The 16,678-nt window shown below is 43.3% G+C and overlaps 2 protein-coding genes across 2 annotated transcripts; one reads left to right on the plus strand and one right to left on the minus strand.

The window, feature by feature from the left end:
- Window positions 1–9,580: 9,580 nt before the first annotated feature.
- Window positions 9,581–10,691, plus strand: timm13 (translocase of inner mitochondrial membrane 13 homolog (yeast)). The gene is made up of 3 exons (XM_049727605.2): window positions 9,581–9,827; window positions 9,981–10,049; window positions 10,167–10,691. Exons 1-3 carry the CDS (start codon window positions 9,708–9,710, stop codon window positions 10,263–10,265), a joined length of 288 nt encoding a protein of 95 aa, XP_049583562.1. The 5' UTR covers window positions 9,581–9,707; the 3' UTR covers window positions 10,266–10,691.
- tmprss9 (transmembrane serine protease 9) lies at window positions 10,051–16,643 on the minus strand. Its single transcript, XM_049727554.2, has 15 exons — window positions 15,561–16,643; window positions 15,341–15,468; window positions 15,111–15,178; window positions 14,844–15,019; window positions 14,720–14,770; window positions 14,424–14,537; window positions 14,173–14,338; window positions 13,798–14,072; window positions 13,584–13,726; window positions 13,205–13,478; window positions 13,012–13,125; window positions 12,772–12,940; window positions 11,998–12,263; window positions 11,681–11,817; window positions 10,051–11,602 (listed from the first exon to the last, which is right to left on the minus strand). The coding sequence occupies exons 1-15, from the start codon at window positions 15,697–15,699 to the stop codon at window positions 11,441–11,443; spliced, it is 2,382 nt and encodes a 793-aa protein (XP_049583511.1). The 5' UTR covers window positions 15,700–16,643; the 3' UTR covers window positions 10,051–11,440.
- Between the last annotated feature and the right edge of the window lie 35 nt (window positions 16,644–16,678).

Genomic DNA, 16,678 nt, shown 5'->3' on the forward strand with positions numbered 1-16,678 from the left:
AATAAAACTTCTAAATTGAGGAAACATGTGTTTAACCTTTAGGACAATGTAGTATTGCTCTAAATATTCATTTACATTCCTTTAGAAGTCCGTTTTCGCATGTTAGCATGATTGCAAATTATTATCTTTCCGCTAACTCGTTAGCCTGCCCAGTACTTGTTGGTGGCCGTACTTCACGGATTTCACTTATCGCGGGTGGTTTTTGGAACCACTTATACGCGATAAACGAGAGATTACTGTAGTTTCCCCCGGTTTCCTTTTTAACCTCACAAAAACCTGATCATTTGAACAAACTAAAAAACTTGCTATGAAATCAGTAACCTCCCTCCCACCGTCCGCCTGTCCGTCGCCATAACTCTCTGGAATTCCTAACTATCAGCATGTCCGGGATTAACCTTGTCCTTGCTCTTGTGCCAGCTCCACATAACCAGAAGTCTTTAATGATCATATGATGGCAAGTTCAAGCACCGCTGTGAACCATGAGATTGTTTCTCAGGCAGAATTCCTCGCATTCTCCGAACAATTGAAATGCTTGCGAGCTCTGTGAAAGTTCCAAGGCGGCCGTCATGTTAAGGTGGATGCAGCATCAACATGCACGTACTTTTAGAGGCTGCTTTTAATAGTGTAAATTTCTATAAAGAATTGCCTATCAACATGTAAGGTCACGGTTGTCACTTTTACACATACTGCAACAATCCAAGGCCATCATTAAAGTAGTTTATAAGCAAGTGCTGGGATACATAGTTGTTGACTGTGTCAGACAATCTCAAAAGACATTTTGTTCTGTGATGCCAGTTGACTTCCCACTTAAATTCAAAACACGCTTTCCTCATGTAATAAAACCTTCAGCAATCATACGGGTGACATTTTTAACTCCCCAAGCAATGTTTATGCAGTGTAATACTGCCATACTACTGTAGTACAAATAGAAATGAACAAAAACACAAGAAATCCAAATAAATAGAAAATTACAGCAAGCAACAAATTGCACCACAGCATAAATCGAAACAAAAAGGAACCCTAAATAATGTTACTGTTCCTGCCTATGATTCGGATAAATCGGTAATTTAAGATTCTTTTCTTTTGGTGTTGATAAGTCTGATGGATGAAAGCTCGACGGAAAGGAGGAAGAAGTGTGAGCATGTCCTAACATGTCTGACAGGGTAATTAAGTCAATATTTACATTTCAACCTGACAGTCTCAGGCATAGCATGGCTGTATCAAAGCAAAGCATAATTTAAAAAATAAATACATAAATAATAATATATAACAAAATGCACTGATTCAGGTCAATTCAGACTTGCTGTATTGTCACATTTAAGGTCGTGGTGTGGGGGTGGTGGGCCTTCCCCAGAACAGCTATCAGCTAATCTTCTAACACTACAAGATCTGCTGCTGTTGCTGCTACTCAGGTTTCATCCTGCAGCCTGCTGACACTCAGCAGCTGCTTTTTTGGGGAGATTAAAAAGCTGCTGCTGCTTCTCCGCTTTATGTATGAGCAAATAAAAAGGAAGCCAGCATGTTTTTTTTCCTCAAGAGGTTTCAATATACTAATTCCAAATCTTAGCCTAAATGTATCTATCTTGCTTGCGGCAACTGAAAAAAATATGCATCTCTTTATCTTTCAACTTACATTTTCCCATCGTTGTCAGTGCTGCTTTGCACCTTCCTCTCATCTGACAGGGCCAAATGTTTTCATGCACACAAGTGTGCTCAAAGCAGATTAAGAATTTAAGACGATTTAATGAACTCATGATCGTAATCTAGGGTTAATTTATTTTGATGCACTTTAACCCCTTCTCACCCCCATCCTGTCCACACAGTCTTATGGCTTGAAGCCAAACTGTGTCCATGTGTGTTTTAGGGGTGTGTGCATGTGTGTCCACTGTGCAACTGGTCATTAATTACTCGGAGGCAGGCACACCACTAATCAGACCCCCATGGTTTTTCCTCATTGCCTACAGCAATGCAACAATTCCCTTAGTGACCATGTTTAGATGAGAGTAACCGTCACTCTATTGTTGGCCTGCACACTCACTGTACACTTATTTTCTCAGCCAAGGCAGGTGGTCTGCTCAGTGAGGTCATACTGTCTGAAACATAAGGAGGGCGCGGGAGGGGGGTCAATCTCATGGTCAGGACTCGAGACTAAAAACAATGCTGAGGCTCCAGTGGCTTTCTATTTCAGTTGCTTTCACTTTTAGTTTTACGACGATGCTGTATGCATTTGAGACAGGCATTAGGAAGAAAAATACTTTGCATATTACTTACAATAGAGCACACCCACGATCCGCGCGAGGATAAGTGGTACAGCAGATGAACGACTTAATGAGTTTCCAGGGTAAGCTAAAAGAGTCATCATGCCACGCCACTTAGTGGCTAGTGTGAAAAAAGCGATTCAAAAAGGAGAAGAAGGTTGGTTTAGATCTGACAGGTCAGTGCACGAGAGAAAAAAGATGGCGACCACATGGTCTTTTTCAGCACATATGCAAATGTGTTTTGCTTTGTTGTTTGTTCACACTTGAGGGAAAAAGATCACAATTCATGTATGTGGTTGTGCATGTTTTTAATTTAACCTAGACTATTACTGATGTAACTTCCAGCTTTGTGTCCTAACCTTAATAGTTCATTTGTAAGAAAAAAATACTATGTATTGTAAGGCTTTTATTTAAAAATTACAAAACAGAGTTTATTTATATTATTACATTTTCAAAATAAAGCCCTACTTATTACAATACATGGTCATTTTCAAAATTGAAAACTTACTGTACGTGGTCATTTTCAAAATAAAAGCCTCTTTTGAAACCTTACTTCTTACACTGAGTGCCAAAAGTCCCAATGATCGTGAGCAGCAGGGGGGGCCCCATTTCAACCCCTTACACTGAGTGCCAAGCAGGGAAGAAATGGGTACCATTGTTATAGTCACTGGTATGACTCGGCAGGGGTTTGAACCCACCACCTCCCAATCTCAGGGCGGACACTCTCCTCTCAGGCCACTGAGCTGGTAAACACTTGTATCGTAGTATAACACTTATAGTCGTTTTTAAATAACGTGTATACCTAAATACGCCTAAATATTGTTATCCAATATATCTACTGCAATTTCACATTAGATTGCTGGTTTGAAATTTGCTTTTAATATTATTATTTTTAATAAACATTTATGTTAAAACTTGTCTGGCGTCTTATTCCTTGTTTTTATATTTGCCAATTAAAACATAAAAATCAGACATTTGGTTAACTGCTTTATATGACAATATGGGTAGGGACACTACACGAGGTTTAAAAAAAAAAGTGAGAATAAATAAATAAAGGGTTAATTGCACAACAAAAGAATTCGAATCTCAGTGGGACCAAAAAAAATTTGTCTTTTTGTGAGCTGCTCCATAAAACCATACATGTTCCATGGCCTGAGAGCAAGGCTTCCATAGGGTAGTGGTTAGTGCTCTGGGCTTTCACCCCAGCGACCTGGGTTCGAATCTCAGTGCGGCCACAAATATTTTCACTGATCTAGTCGCTTGTGAGCTGCTCCATAAAACCATACATGTTCGATGGCCTGAGAGCAAGGCTTCCATAGGGTAGTGGTTAATGCTCTGGGCTTTCATCCCAGCGACCTGGGTTCGAATCTCAGTGGGACCAAAAAAATTTTCACTTATCTAGTCGCTTGTGAGCTGCTCCATAAAACCATACATGTTCCATGGTCTGAGAGCAAGGCTTCCATAGGGTAGTGGTTAGTGCTCTGGGCTTTCACCCCAGCGACCCGGGTTCGAATCTCAGTGGGACCAAAGAATCATAGATTATCATAGAAAATTTGCAACACAGTTGCTAGTGTAACCATACACTTCCTTCGAGCTAGGGTTAGGTTTAAAGTTTGAGCTAGGGTTAGGGTTAGAGCTAGGGTTAGGGTTAGGGTTAGAGCTAGGGTTAGGGTTAGAGGTAGGGTTAGAGCTTGGGTTAGAGCTAGGGTTAGGGTTAGAGCTTGGGTTAGGGTTAGAGCTAGGGCTAGGGTTAGGGTTAGAGCTAGGGTTAGCGCTTGGGTTAGGGTTAGAGCAAGGGTTAGAGCTAGGGTGAGGGTTGGGGTTAGAGCTAGGGTTAGTGTTAGGGTTAGAGCTAGGGTTAGAGCTAAGGCTAGGGTTAGGGCTAGGGTTAGGGTTAGGCTTAGGTTAGAGCTTGGGTTAAGGTTAGAGGTAGGGTTAGAGCTTGGGTTAGAGCTTGGGTTAGAGTAAGGGTTAGAGCTAGGGTTAGGGTTAGGGTTAGTGTTAGGGTTAGAGCTAGGGTTAGAGCTAAGGCTAGGGTTAGGGCTAGGGTTATGGTTAGGGTTAGAGCTAGGGTTAGAGCTAGGGTTGGGGTTAGGGTTAGAGGTAGGGTTGGTGTTAGGGTTAGAGCTTGGGTTAGAGTTAGGGTTAGAGCTAGGGTTAGGGTTAGAGCTAGGGTTAGCGCTTGGGTTAGGGTTAGAGGTAGGGTTAGGGCTAGGGTTAGAGCTAGGGTTAGAGCTAGGGTTAGGGTTAGAGCTAGGGTTAGGGTTAGTGTTAGGGTTAGAGCTAGGGTTAGGGTTAGGCTTAGAGCTAGGGTTAGAGCTAGGGTTGGGGTTAGGGTTAGAGCTTGGGTTAGGGTTAGAGGTAGGGTTGGTGTTAGGGTTAGAGCTTGGGTTAGAGCTAGGGTTAGGGTTAGCGCTAGGGTTAGCGCTTGGGTTAGGGTTAGAGGTAGGGTTAGAGCTAGGGATAGAGCTAGGGTTAGAGCTAGGGTTAGGGTTAGAGGTAGGGTTAGAGCTAGGGTTAGAGCTAGGGTTAGGGTAGGGTTAGGGTTAGATTTAGGGTAGGGTTAGAGCTAGGGTTAGAGCTAGAGTTAGGGTTGGGGTTAGAGCTAGGGTTAGGGTTGGAGCTTGGTTTAGGGTTAGAGCTAGGGTTAGAGCTCAGGTTAGGGTAGGGTTAGGGTTAGAGCTAGGGTTAGGGCTAGGGTTAGCGGTAGGGTTAGGGTTAGAGTTAGAGCTAGGGTTAGAGTTAGTGCGAGGGTTAGGGTTAGAGCTAGGGTTAGGGTTAGAGCTAGGGTTAGGGTTTGAGCTAGGGTTAGGGTTAGAGTTAGAGCTAGGGTTAGAGTTAGTGCGAGGGTTAGGGTTAGAGCTAGGGTTAGGATTAGAGCGAGGGTTAGGGTTAGAGCTAGGGTTAGGATTAGAGCTATGCTTAGGGTTAGGGTTAGAGTTAGAGCTCTTTTTTTTTTTTCAAAAAAAAAACAAACTACCATACAGGGTAGTTTTTTTTAAACTACCATTTATGGTAGTTTTTTTTTAAACTACCAAAAAGAAAACGCTTTATTTTTTTTTAAAAAAACTACAAAACTACCATACATGGTAGTTTAAAAAAAAAACTACCATAAATGGTAGTTAAAAAAAAAACTACCGTGTAAAAAAAAAACTACCATACGGTAGTTTGTTTTTTAAACTACCATTTAATGGTAGTTTTTTTTTAAACTACCATGTATGGTATTTTTAATTCCCCCCCCCCCCCCCCCCAAAAAAACTACCATACACGGTAGTTTTTTTTTTTAAACTACCATGTATGGCAGTTTTTTTTTTTTTTTCCAAAAAAAAAACTACCATACATGGTAGTTTTTTTTTTAAACTACCATTTATGGTAGTTTTTTTTAAACTACCATGTATGGTAGTTTTTTTTTTTTAAAATAAAGCGTTTTCTTTTTTTTTTCTTTTCTCCTCTAAAAAAACTACCATACATGGTAGTTTAAAAAAAAACTACCATAAATGGTAGTTTAAAAAAAAAAACTACCATAAATGGTAGTTTAAAAAAAACTACCGTGTAAAAAAAAAACTACCATTAAATGGTAGTTTAAAAAAAACTACCATTAAATGGTAGTTTAAAAAAAAACTACCGTGTATGGTAGGTTTTTTTTTGGAAAAAAAAAAAAAAAAAAAAAAAGAGCTCTAACCCTAACCCTAGCTCTAACTCTAGCCCTAACCTTCACTCTAATTCTAACCCTAACCCTAGCTCTAACCCTAGCTCAACCCCTAACCCTCGCTCTAACTCTAACCCTAACCCTAAACCTAGCTCTAACCCTAACCCTCGCACTAACTCTAACCCTAACTCTAACCCTAACCCTAGCTCTAACCCTAACCCTAAGCCTAGTTCTAACCCTTACCCTAGCTCTAACCCTAACCGTCACTCTAATTCTAACCCTAGCTCTAACCCTAACCCTAGCTCTAACCCTAACCCTCGCTCTAACCCTAACCCTAAGCCTAGCTCTAACCCTAACCCTAGCTCTAACCCTAACCCTCGCACTAACTCTAACCCTAGCTCTAACTCTAACCCTAGCCCTAACCCTAGCTCAAACCCTAACCCTAGCACTAACCCTAACCCTAGCTCTAACCCTAACCCTCGCACTAACTCTAACCCTAACCCTACCGCTAACCCCAGCCCTAACCCTAGCTCAAACCCTAACCCTAGCTCTAACCCTAACCCTAGCTCTAACCCCAACCCTCACCCTAGCTCTAACCCTAACCCTCGCACTAACTCTAACCGTAGCTCTAACTCTAACCCTAACCCTACCGCTAACCCCAACCCTCACCCTAGCTCTAACCCTAACCCTATCTCTAACCCTACCCTAACCCTAGCTCTAACCCTAGCCCAAGCTCTAACCCTAGCTCTAACCCTAGCTCTAACCCTACCCTAACCCTAGCTCTAACCCTAACCCAAGCTCTAACCCTAGCTCTAACCCTAACCCTAGCTCTAACCCTAACCCTCGCACTAACCCTAACCCTACCGCTAACCCCAGCCCTAACCCTAGCTCAAACCCTAACCCTAGCTCTAACCCTAACCCTAGCTCTAACCCCAACCCTCACCCTAGCTCTAACCCTCGCACTAACTCTAACCGTAGCTCTAACTCTAACCCTAACCCTACCGCTAACCCCAACCCTCACCCTAGCTCTAACCCTAACCCTATCTCTAACCCTAACCCTAGCTCTAACCCTAGCCCAAGCTCTAGCCCTAGCTCTAACCCTAGCTCTAACCCTAACCCTACCCTAACCCTACCCTAACCCTAGCTCTAACCCTAACCCAAGCTCTAACCCTAGCTCTAACCCTAGCTCTAACCCTAACCCTACCCTAACCCAAGCTCTAACCCTAACCCTAGCTCTAACCCTAACCCTCGCTCTAACCCTAACCCTAAGCCTAGCTCTAACCCTAACCCTCGCACTAACCCTAGCTCTAACTCTAACCCTAGCCCTAACCCTAGCTCAAACCCTAACCCTAGCTCTCACCCTAACCCTCGCACTAACTCTAACCTTAGCTCTAGCCCTAACCCTACCGCTAACCCCAGCCCTAACCCTAGCTCAAACCCTAACCCTAGCTCTAACCCTAACCCTCGCACTAACTCTAACCCTAGCTCTAACTCTAACCCTACCGCTAACCCCAACCCTCACCCTAGCTCTAACCCTAACCCTAGCTCTAACCCTAACCCTACCCTAACCCTAGCTCTAACCCTAGCCCAAGCTCTAACCCTAGCTCTAACCCTAGCTCTAACCCTAACCCTAGCTCTAACCCTAACCCAAGCTCTAACCCTAGCTCTAACCCTAACCCTACCCTAACCCGAGCTCTAACCCTAACCCAAGCTCTAACCCTAACCCTACCCTAACCCTAGCTCTAACCCTAACCCTAGCTCTAACCCTACCCTAACCCTAGCTCTAACCCTAACCCTAGCTCTAACCCTACCCTAACCCTTGCTCTAACCCTAACCCAAGCTCTAACCCTAGCTCAAACCCTAACCCTAGCACTAACCCTAACCCTAGCTCTAACCCTAGCTCAAACCCAAGCTCTAACCCTAACACTAGCTCTAACCCTAACTTTAAACCTAACCCTAGCTCGAAGGAAGTGTATCGTTATATTTTTTTGGTCCCACTGAGATTCAAACCCGGGTCGCTGGGGTGAAAGCCCAGAGGACTAACCACTACCCTATGGAAGCCTTGCTCTCAGTACATGGAACATGTATGGTTTTATGGAGCAGCTCACAAGCGACTAGATCAATGAAAATTTTTTTGATCCCACCGAGATTCGAACCCGGGTCGCTGGGGCGAAAGCCCAGAGGACTAACCACTACCCTATGGAAGCGTTGCTCTCAGGCCATGGAACATGTACGGTTTTATGGAGCAGCTCACAAAAAGACTGGATAAGTGAACATTTTTTTGGTCCCACTGAGATTCGAATCCAGGTCGCTGGGGTGAAAGCCCAGAGCACTAACCACTACCCTATGGAAACCTTGCTCTCAGGCTATCGAACATGTATGGTTTTATGGAGCAGCTCACAAGCGACTAGATCAGTGAAAAGTTTTGTGGTCGCACTGAGATTCGAACCCAGGTTGCTGGGGGGAAAGCCGAAAGCACTAACCACTACCCTATGGAAGCCTTGCTCTCAGGCCATGGAACATGTATGGTTTTATGGAGCAGATCACAAAAAGACTAAAGTGAAATTTTTTTTCATCCCGTTGAGATTCGAATCCAGGTCGCTGGGGTGAAAGCCCAGAGTACTAACCACTACCCTATGGAAGCCTTGCTTTCAGGCTATGGAACATGTATGGTTTTATGGAGCAGCTCACAAGCGACTAGCCCAGTGAAGACTCCACAGCAGATGTCATCACAACACGTTGTGTACACGAACACCTAGCAAAGTACAATTTAAAATGACACTTTCGAACTCGGGCTCTTTCTCGGCAAATGCTTGGTTCGATCCCAGGTGCGAGGATATTCTTTCGTTGTGCAATTAACCCTTTATTTATTCTCTTTTTTTTTTAAACCTCGTGTAGTGTCCCTACACATATTGTCATATAACGCAGTTGACCAAATGTCTGATTTTTATGTTTTAATTGGCGAATATAAAAACAAGGAATAAGACGCCAGACAAGTTTTAACATTAAAAATAATAATATTAAAAGCAAATTTCAAACGAGCAATCTAATGTGAAATTGCAGTAGATATATTGGATAACAATATTTAGGTGTATATAGGTATACACGTTATTTAAAAACGACTATAAGTGTTACACTACGATACAAGAGTTTACCAGCTCAGTGGCCTAAGAGGAGAGTGTCCGCCCTGAGATTGGGAGGTGGTGGGTTCAAACCCCTGCCGAGTCATACCAGTGACTATAACAATGGTACCCATTTCTTCCCTGCTTGGCACTCAGTGTAAGGGGTTGAAATGGGGCCCCCCCTACTGCTCACGATCACTGGGACATAATGTTTATACGAGTAATAGATAGCATGTTTACTGTATGTTTGGCTTGTGAGATGTGTAGTTGTAGTGTTTGATGTATATGAGTTGTTTCCACAGGATGTTGTAATAAAGAGAAAAATGTGTGCGTTGCAGTTGTAGACATTACCGTGTGTTTACTTGATTGTTTTCTTGTCTGGTGTATTGTGAGGTGTATTGCTTAGTTGTGTGTGTTATTGAAGTAAAAAAAAAAAAACGGATCAGTGTGTACGCTACCGTCCCTCTGTTTTACGTTTCCACCTAGTGGCCTCATGTGTTACACATCCATCAAAAACTACAATTCCCATCGCTGACGCAATCTTACCGGAAAAGACGCCAACCGGCTTCCGTTGCTGTCAAGGGCACCGGGATCTTAGCTAAACTCACAGTAGCTGTCCTGCACGTGTGTTTCCTGGCGGACTTTTAACGACTAAAATATTAAACAGTTTTTCCAGCGATGGAGAGCTTCGGTTCGGACTTTTCAGCAGGTGGGGCTGGTGGTAAAATGGACACCGGCACGATCATGGAGCAGGTTAAAGTCCAAATCGCGGTGGCAAACGCACAGGAGCTGCTGCAGGTAAAAGCAATGAAAGCTAAAGCTAGCTCATCCAAGACATCATATTTTGTAAAATCGTCCAGCAACCATTCTTTTGTTACATATCACGTTATTTTTGTCAGCAAAATGTGCTTGCATGATTAATGATCGTGACTTTTTTCCTGTGAATTTCAGAGAATGACAGATAAATGCTTCAAGAAATGTATAGGAAAACCTGGAAGTACATTGGACAACTCAGAGCAGGTATGTTCACATCATGCAAAGTTTATTAGGAGTTAGTCATTTTTCACACACTTATATTTAAAAACATTCTAATTGTCATGCTCCTCTAAATACATTTGTCTTATTTTTTTCTTACAGAAATGCATCGCCATGTGCATGGACCGGTATATGGACGCTTGGAATACCGTTTCCCGAACGTATAACTCCAGACTACAGAAGGAAAGAGCTCGCATGTGAAAGGGCATCCTTTCCCTATTCATTTTTTTCTTCCTTCCCCCCTTTGACCACTGCTCACCTATGGAGTCTGAGGTCACGAGATGTTCCTCATGGATGCTGTACCGTCACAACTTCTTTTTTTTCTCCGCTACCAATGCCTCTAGCAGGCTGGCACAGTTTGCCGACTGCAGCCATAGCAGTGTGGACAACGTCAATTCAGTAAATGTTTTTTTTTTTAATGGTATGTTTTTCATATGCTGGTATTGTGGTTGAAAAGAAGTTTTGCGCCGGACCATGTATGTGTCCCAATATTTCTGTAAAGGGTACGTGTGCGTGATAAGTAGCCATGATTGACTTGACATACTATTCAGCACAACCGCATTGAGGTTGGCGTGTGTCATTTAGGTTTCTCAAAATAAATAGGAATCATATAAGAACACATACAAATACCAGTCCTGTTATTGTGTGGCGTTGCAACAATTTTTTTTGGGGGGGTGGGAAGAAAATAGGCTCTATATGGATTACATTCATTTTGTAATAGAAAATTGTGGCTGGTCATCGTAGGCCAAGAAAACTGTGAGCTTAACATTGGATGATTGTTTCATTAAACGTTCTGCTGGGCTACAGTATCATAAACATTTGGAAGATACGTAGTCATTCAAGTCATAGAATTTTTAGTTTAAGAAGCACCAAGGTTCGCAGGCCTCCAAACTCGGAGAACAAAACCCAGTTTTGTCTGGCTTTCCAGCTGTCACACTATCTCCTCCCTCCCTACAGTAGCTGGCTTGTTCCGGCAGGCTCTGCTTTAAGCTGCAGTGGGTACGAGAACTATATAAACCTTTTTTTTTTTTTTTTTTTTATTACTGAGGATCACGTTTGCTGCAATGGGCAGCAAAGTGGTCAGCAAGTCTGCGTCTCAGTTTGGGTTGGATTTAAATAAAGACATTCAAACACGATAGTTTGCTTTCCTACTACTGTCTGTGAGCAATAGTTGAAGATTAGCCTCGGATCTTCAGCACATGTTAAAAGAGAGAATGGCCCAATGAAGTTGAGACGATTGCATAAAAACAGCACCCGTGACCAAGGCCACGCAAGTCAATACTGCTGTGACTGAGATTGATGTAACAACAAGTAAAGCGACCTGACCTGATCAAAAATGTCATCACGTCCACTGCTGTATTTTTGCCTCACTCGCTTCAGAAAGGCAAGTATGATGAGATCCAATTCCGTACAGAAGTCACTCGGGTGTAAATCCCCGGAAAACCTACTCGTCCACATCCGTGTCCCCAGCTGGTTACCCCGGCGACGAACCATTGGCCGAAGCCTTCGCGACAGGTTAGAGGACCCCCGGAGTCTCCCTGGATGAAGAATCGTTTTGAACGTACAATGATTTTATTACACACGTTATAAGAAGGCCTTTGAGGTAAATATCTTACCAAACAAGTGTCCCTGCCTCCTTCCATGTAACCAGCACACATCATATGAGGAGTCAGGTTGTCTCCGTACGACTGCCGGCAGTCTTCCTGCTCAATGGTGCTCACCGGTGCTTTTTGCAGCAGGTTGGTGGGTGAACCTTCCAAGTAAGAAGCATATGTGAAGGTCTTTTGCACAGCAATAAAGTTGAAAAATAATTCAATCAAGAGACTGGAGGAGTCACAGAAAGACGTCATGAGAAATTTGCCATTTTGTTGAGACTGAAAGTTGCGTGTTCATATCGTTGTGACAAGACTTAATGGTGAAAATGTTTTCTTACCCCCTTCCCTGATGGATCCCCATCCTGAGATGTAGCACTCAGCGTCTTGCAAGAAGCGGTGCGCTGGGGAAGGGAGACAGACGGACTGGATGGTGTGTGACATGGGGGCCGGGATGAGCAGCTCTAACAGGGCCACATCGTGGTCCATACTGGTGCCATTAAAATCTGGGTGGATGATGACCCTCTGGATGGGGATGATCACGGCTCCCACACCGGAGCGCAGCACAGAGCCCAAGCTCACTGCCCAGTGGACGGGGCTTCTATCACTGTGGGTGGGAGATAAAGTTAGTCAAAGTGCATACCATCTTTGTATACTATTAGGAAGACCTGAACAATCTAATCAAATTTACAACAAAAGTCCAGCCTCAACAAAAATAATGATACTCCATTTGGTCTTTCACTTTGTTTTATATGAACAGTACAAAATCTATATTGTTTTGTTTTTGTAAACTTTTACAGAATCAATTAAGATCCATTGCAAGAGCTGTATTCCAAATATTACATCTACAAAGGTAATGCTAATGCTAACATGTAAAGTATAACGCTTTAAGGAACTGAAATTTGAACACAAATGGTACAGCAACACATTTAGACTTTGAATATACGGTCTTACATTCTTTATCCCCTGTGAGGAGCCAAGTACAGTTCATCATAAGTGTGACAAGTGTGACGAAATGTGTCTAATTAATTGGTTAATTAATTAATTAAACCAATTATTTTGTGATTAATCCATATTCCTTCACAAAAGTGCAGTGTACTATGCAAATTTCTCACCTTTTGAAGCAGTGCGCGGCAGTCAGTAACCATTTGCTGTGAACGAGAGTAGCGCCGCAATGGTGGAGTCTCTGGTACTGAAGGCTGCCGATCCAAGGCCACTCCCCTCTGCGAGCCGTGACGCCGCCCACAATCCGATTGCCGCCCAACGCGGGACGCTCACCGCAGTCTGAAAAGTCAAATTAAAATCACCTTAGCTGCTTTCCCGTAACTCAGTCCGCTTGAAATATTTCAACAGACCGCAATTTCTTTCATCAGCCTGGTTTGGGCAGTCGGGGATGCCGTCGCATTCTGGATTTAACTTGTCGATACAGGAAGTGGGACTGCATTGGAAGCTTCCACTGCAGTGTGAGACTAGAAGGCATGATAGAAGTGTGTTTAGAAATAAAACAATAAAGCATGAAACATTTGCTATTGTTCATTTGGTCGGTACCAGGAAGCATTGGGGCGTATTCCACATCCATGGCGACTGCAGAAATAGAAGCACTTACGGCTGGAGCAGTGACCGGCAGAGTGAGCTCATGCTTGGGCGAATAATGAACCAAGCTGGGGTTCACTTGACTAAGAATCCACCTCTGGAGCTTGGTGACCCGCGAGTAAACCCCAGGCCTGTAGATCTGGGCACAGCCAACGCCCCAACTCACCACCCCTGCCAGGAAAAACCTCCCTGGTGCCCCCTCGCACACCAAAGGCCCCCCGGAATCACCCTGGAAATAAAAGACAAAAAGTCGTCTTAGTCCAGTTTCAGCTAACCAAAAAAAGCTGCGTTGTAGAAATGAAGGAAAAAAAAAACATTCTTCACAAGCACCGACCTGGCAGGAATCCACCTTGCCCTGCAGGAATCCAGCACACATCATGTTGGAAGAGATCGAGCCTTTATACACAGGCAGTTTATCGCACACCTTGGAGTCGATGATTTTCACCAAGGCCTTCTGCAGTGTGGAAGGCATCTCATCTGAAAGACAGTTGAGAGCATTTTTCGACATCACAAATGTTGCAAAGGTGGAGCCCTGCTGCGTGACTCACAACTATACTGGTGCAGAGCTCCCCATCCCGACACCACGCATTTCTGACCGGGAGCGAAGACGTGAGATGGGGCTGGCAGGCAGGCAGGTTGGACGTATGGGCTGAAGGTGAGAGGACTCTCCAGTTCCAGCACGGCCACGTCCATGTCGGTGGTTATGTGGTTGTAGTCCGGAGACACCGTCACTGTTTTGATATTCATTGTTTTGGACTCTGATTCTTCCCCGCTCATCAGACTGGCTCCCACTAGGGCTGTCCACTCTTTGGGGTTCTTGGCACTACAAAATAAAGCGGAGGATATTTTTTTCAAGTGCTTCTAGAAACAAGCAGGTCAATTTTTTTTTTTTTTTACTAGGCTGAAGTAGTTGAAGCACCTACGTTTCGAAGCAGTGAGCGGCACTGACCAGCCACTTTTGGTTAACGATGGAGGCGCCGCACGTGTGCTGTCCATTCAGCCTGAGACTGACCTGCCATGGCAACTCTCCTTGTCGGGCATCTTCGCCACCCACGATACGATTCCCCGTGGCGCTTCGCATGCCACAGTCTAAAAGGTAAAAATAAGATTTCATCAACATCACCAACAATAACAACAACAACAACAAATAGAGGGAAAGAAAAGAGCGGTTTACCACAACGAGCTTCATCAGACCCATCTGCACAATCCGATACAAAGTCGCACTCTGGGTTCAATTTGGTGATACACTCGCCATTGTCACACGTGAAGGCTCTTTCGGGACAACTGTCTAAGAGAATCGGAGGACAGACTCTGTATGTGACCGCACCACTTAAATCAATCAGAGTTTGTCTTAAACCTTGAATTCATCACTTTGGATTAAATCTGTACTTGGATAAAAATTGGTGTCTTGCATCATCAATGAGTATGCATTTGGTTACAGAAATGCTAACATCATATATGTGAACTCACCATTACCCAGTGTATCATCTCCAATACTGTAAAATGATTTCCCACTGGCACCTGAGTATAAAGTAGAAGGATTAAATCCACGTGAGATGTTTCAGAGAGCTAACAGTCGACTATTGTTTCCAACCTAGTAAGACGATAGCGTTGATGTCTCCAAACTCAGGGACCTCCAGCGGATTGCCCTGCATCACCAAGGTGAACCCTGCCCTCAGCAGGTCCTGAATGAAGTTCTCGGAATACTGCTGGAATTTGGAGACCGTGAAGACCAGTCTTAATGTTGCCATCACGTTACCGTTCGTGTTACTGAGAAGGGAAAAAAAATAGGGGGAAATGCAACATTCCCATCTCTCGACAATAAGAAAAGATTGTGATTTTTTTTTGTTGATGAACTTACCCAAAGGCAATAATGTTACAGTCAACATAGTGATGTGATACTGACGAGGAAGCAAAAATATTTCTGATCTGTGAAAGTAAATAGGAACAATTTAGCAAAAAAAAAAAAGTTAAGTGAGGTAAAATTTTACATTGTGCAATTCAACAAAATCTTTTACATTTTGCTAATGTGAAAATTCCTGTTCAGCACCCAAACCACAACGTGTTTTTTAAATTTTTTTTACAGTGTACCTTTGAAATTAGCACAGATGTCAGTACTAAGGAGAAGCCTGAGTTTGGATCCTGTAACGATGGCTCATGCTTGAGACCCTTCAGCTCAACTGTCTCCATGAAGTAATGCTGCTCCTGTATCAGATACGCTGCACACACATTCAAACAGAACACAACAAATGAAGACATAAAAAAAAAAAAAATCGTTGTATGAAATGTTGGTATGAAAGAAAATCATCACCGATCAGCAATCCAACAAAAACTCCAACGGCAAGGAAGAAGATGAGGCAGATTATGAGGGCACTTCTATGGCAGCCGGTGCTGGAGGGAGCAGGTGAGGGTCCTGGAGCAGACCACGAACCTCCTCCATCATTCGCCATGTCCTTGTTGGATTTACAACAGCGGGCTATTCACATGGCAGGTGAAATCCAAAGCTGTCAATAACAATACACACTGTACATATTGAGACTGGCACATCAGCAATCAAGAAAATACCAAAAAAAAAGAAATCTGCTGCAATGACTTTGTGGATGTGTATAAAATACTACAGTAAAAAAAAAAAACCTCACCCTCGTCGCCTCATTCCCTCATTCCTTGGCCATGTGACATTTACAACATCTCACACGACAAGATGTGAGTGAATGGTGAAAGCTGTGAAAGAGATGCTATTTGTTTCACCTGAGCAGGGGGGCGTGTCCCACAGGTAACTCACCTTTTTCCGTTTACTTTAGCAAAGTGATGCTTCATCCCAAATCCCTTTTACGTTCTCCTCCCAACGACATAGATCCTTCTCCGGGCTTAAACGTGCACTTTGTTCAAAGTCACACCCTGCATTATCTGCACAAAAAAAAAACCTCATGTCAACATCTATAAGGATAACTTAAAGCTGTTCTGAAGAGCCTCCTTGTTCTCCCTGTGTGTGGAAAACCTGCAGCTATGTGCTCCATGGACACGCTGACTGGACAAAGAGGAGGAGCTATGAAGGCTGGAATTCTTTTTCCATGCAGGATCACATCACCAGGAAAAGTTCACAGTGGTCAAATTGTTGAATCTGTTCGCACATTGTTTAGTATTAAATGTACGGGCCCAACAAGAGCGTCGGGTTGCTTGCGGAGTTGCACCCATCAGCCCAACTTTTTGCTCAAAGCAGTTAATCCCAAAAGGAGTCTTTGCTGGTGTGTACACGGGATCGTCTTTGCAATGTATTCAGCCAAATAAACAATAGGAGGTAGTCTCATAAGAACAAGGTGTTTCCATCTAAAGATTTATGGCTATGTTCAAAGTTAGGCGTGTGTGTGTGCGTGTGTGTGTATATATATATATATATATATATATATATATATATATATATATATATAT

This window comes from Syngnathus scovelli, chromosome 10 (genome assembly GCF_024217435.2).
Source record: "Syngnathus scovelli strain Florida chromosome 10, RoL_Ssco_1.2, whole genome shotgun sequence".
In the NCBI taxonomy this organism is placed as follows: domain Eukaryota; kingdom Metazoa; phylum Chordata; class Actinopteri; order Syngnathiformes; family Syngnathidae; genus Syngnathus; species Syngnathus scovelli.

Bases quoted from the DNA above. Each gene is read 5' to 3' on its own strand.
- timm13 (XM_049727605.2), top strand. From the start codon at position 9,708: ATGGAGAGCTTCGGTTCGGACTTTTCAGCAGGTGGGGCTGGTGGTAAA. The intron at 9,828-9,980 runs GTAAAAGCAATG...TGTGAATTTCAG, and splicing joins ACGCACAGGAGCTGCTGCAG to AGAATGACAGATAAATGCTT. The intron at 10,050-10,166 runs GTATGTTCACAT...TTTTTCTTACAG, and splicing joins CATTGGACAACTCAGAGCAG to AAATGCATCGCCATGTGCAT.
- tmprss9 (XM_049727554.2), bottom strand. From the start codon at position 15,699: ATGGCGAATGATGGAGGAGGTTCGTGGTCTGCTCCAGGACCCTCACCT. The intron at 15,469-15,560 runs GTGATGATTTTC...ATGTGTGTGCAG, and splicing joins TTTTGTTGGATTGCTGATCG to CGTATCTGATACAGGAGCAG. The intron at 12,264-12,771 runs GTGAGAAATTTG...TCCCACCCACAG, and splicing joins GCCGCGCACTGCTTCAAAAG to TGATAGAAGCCCCGTCCACT.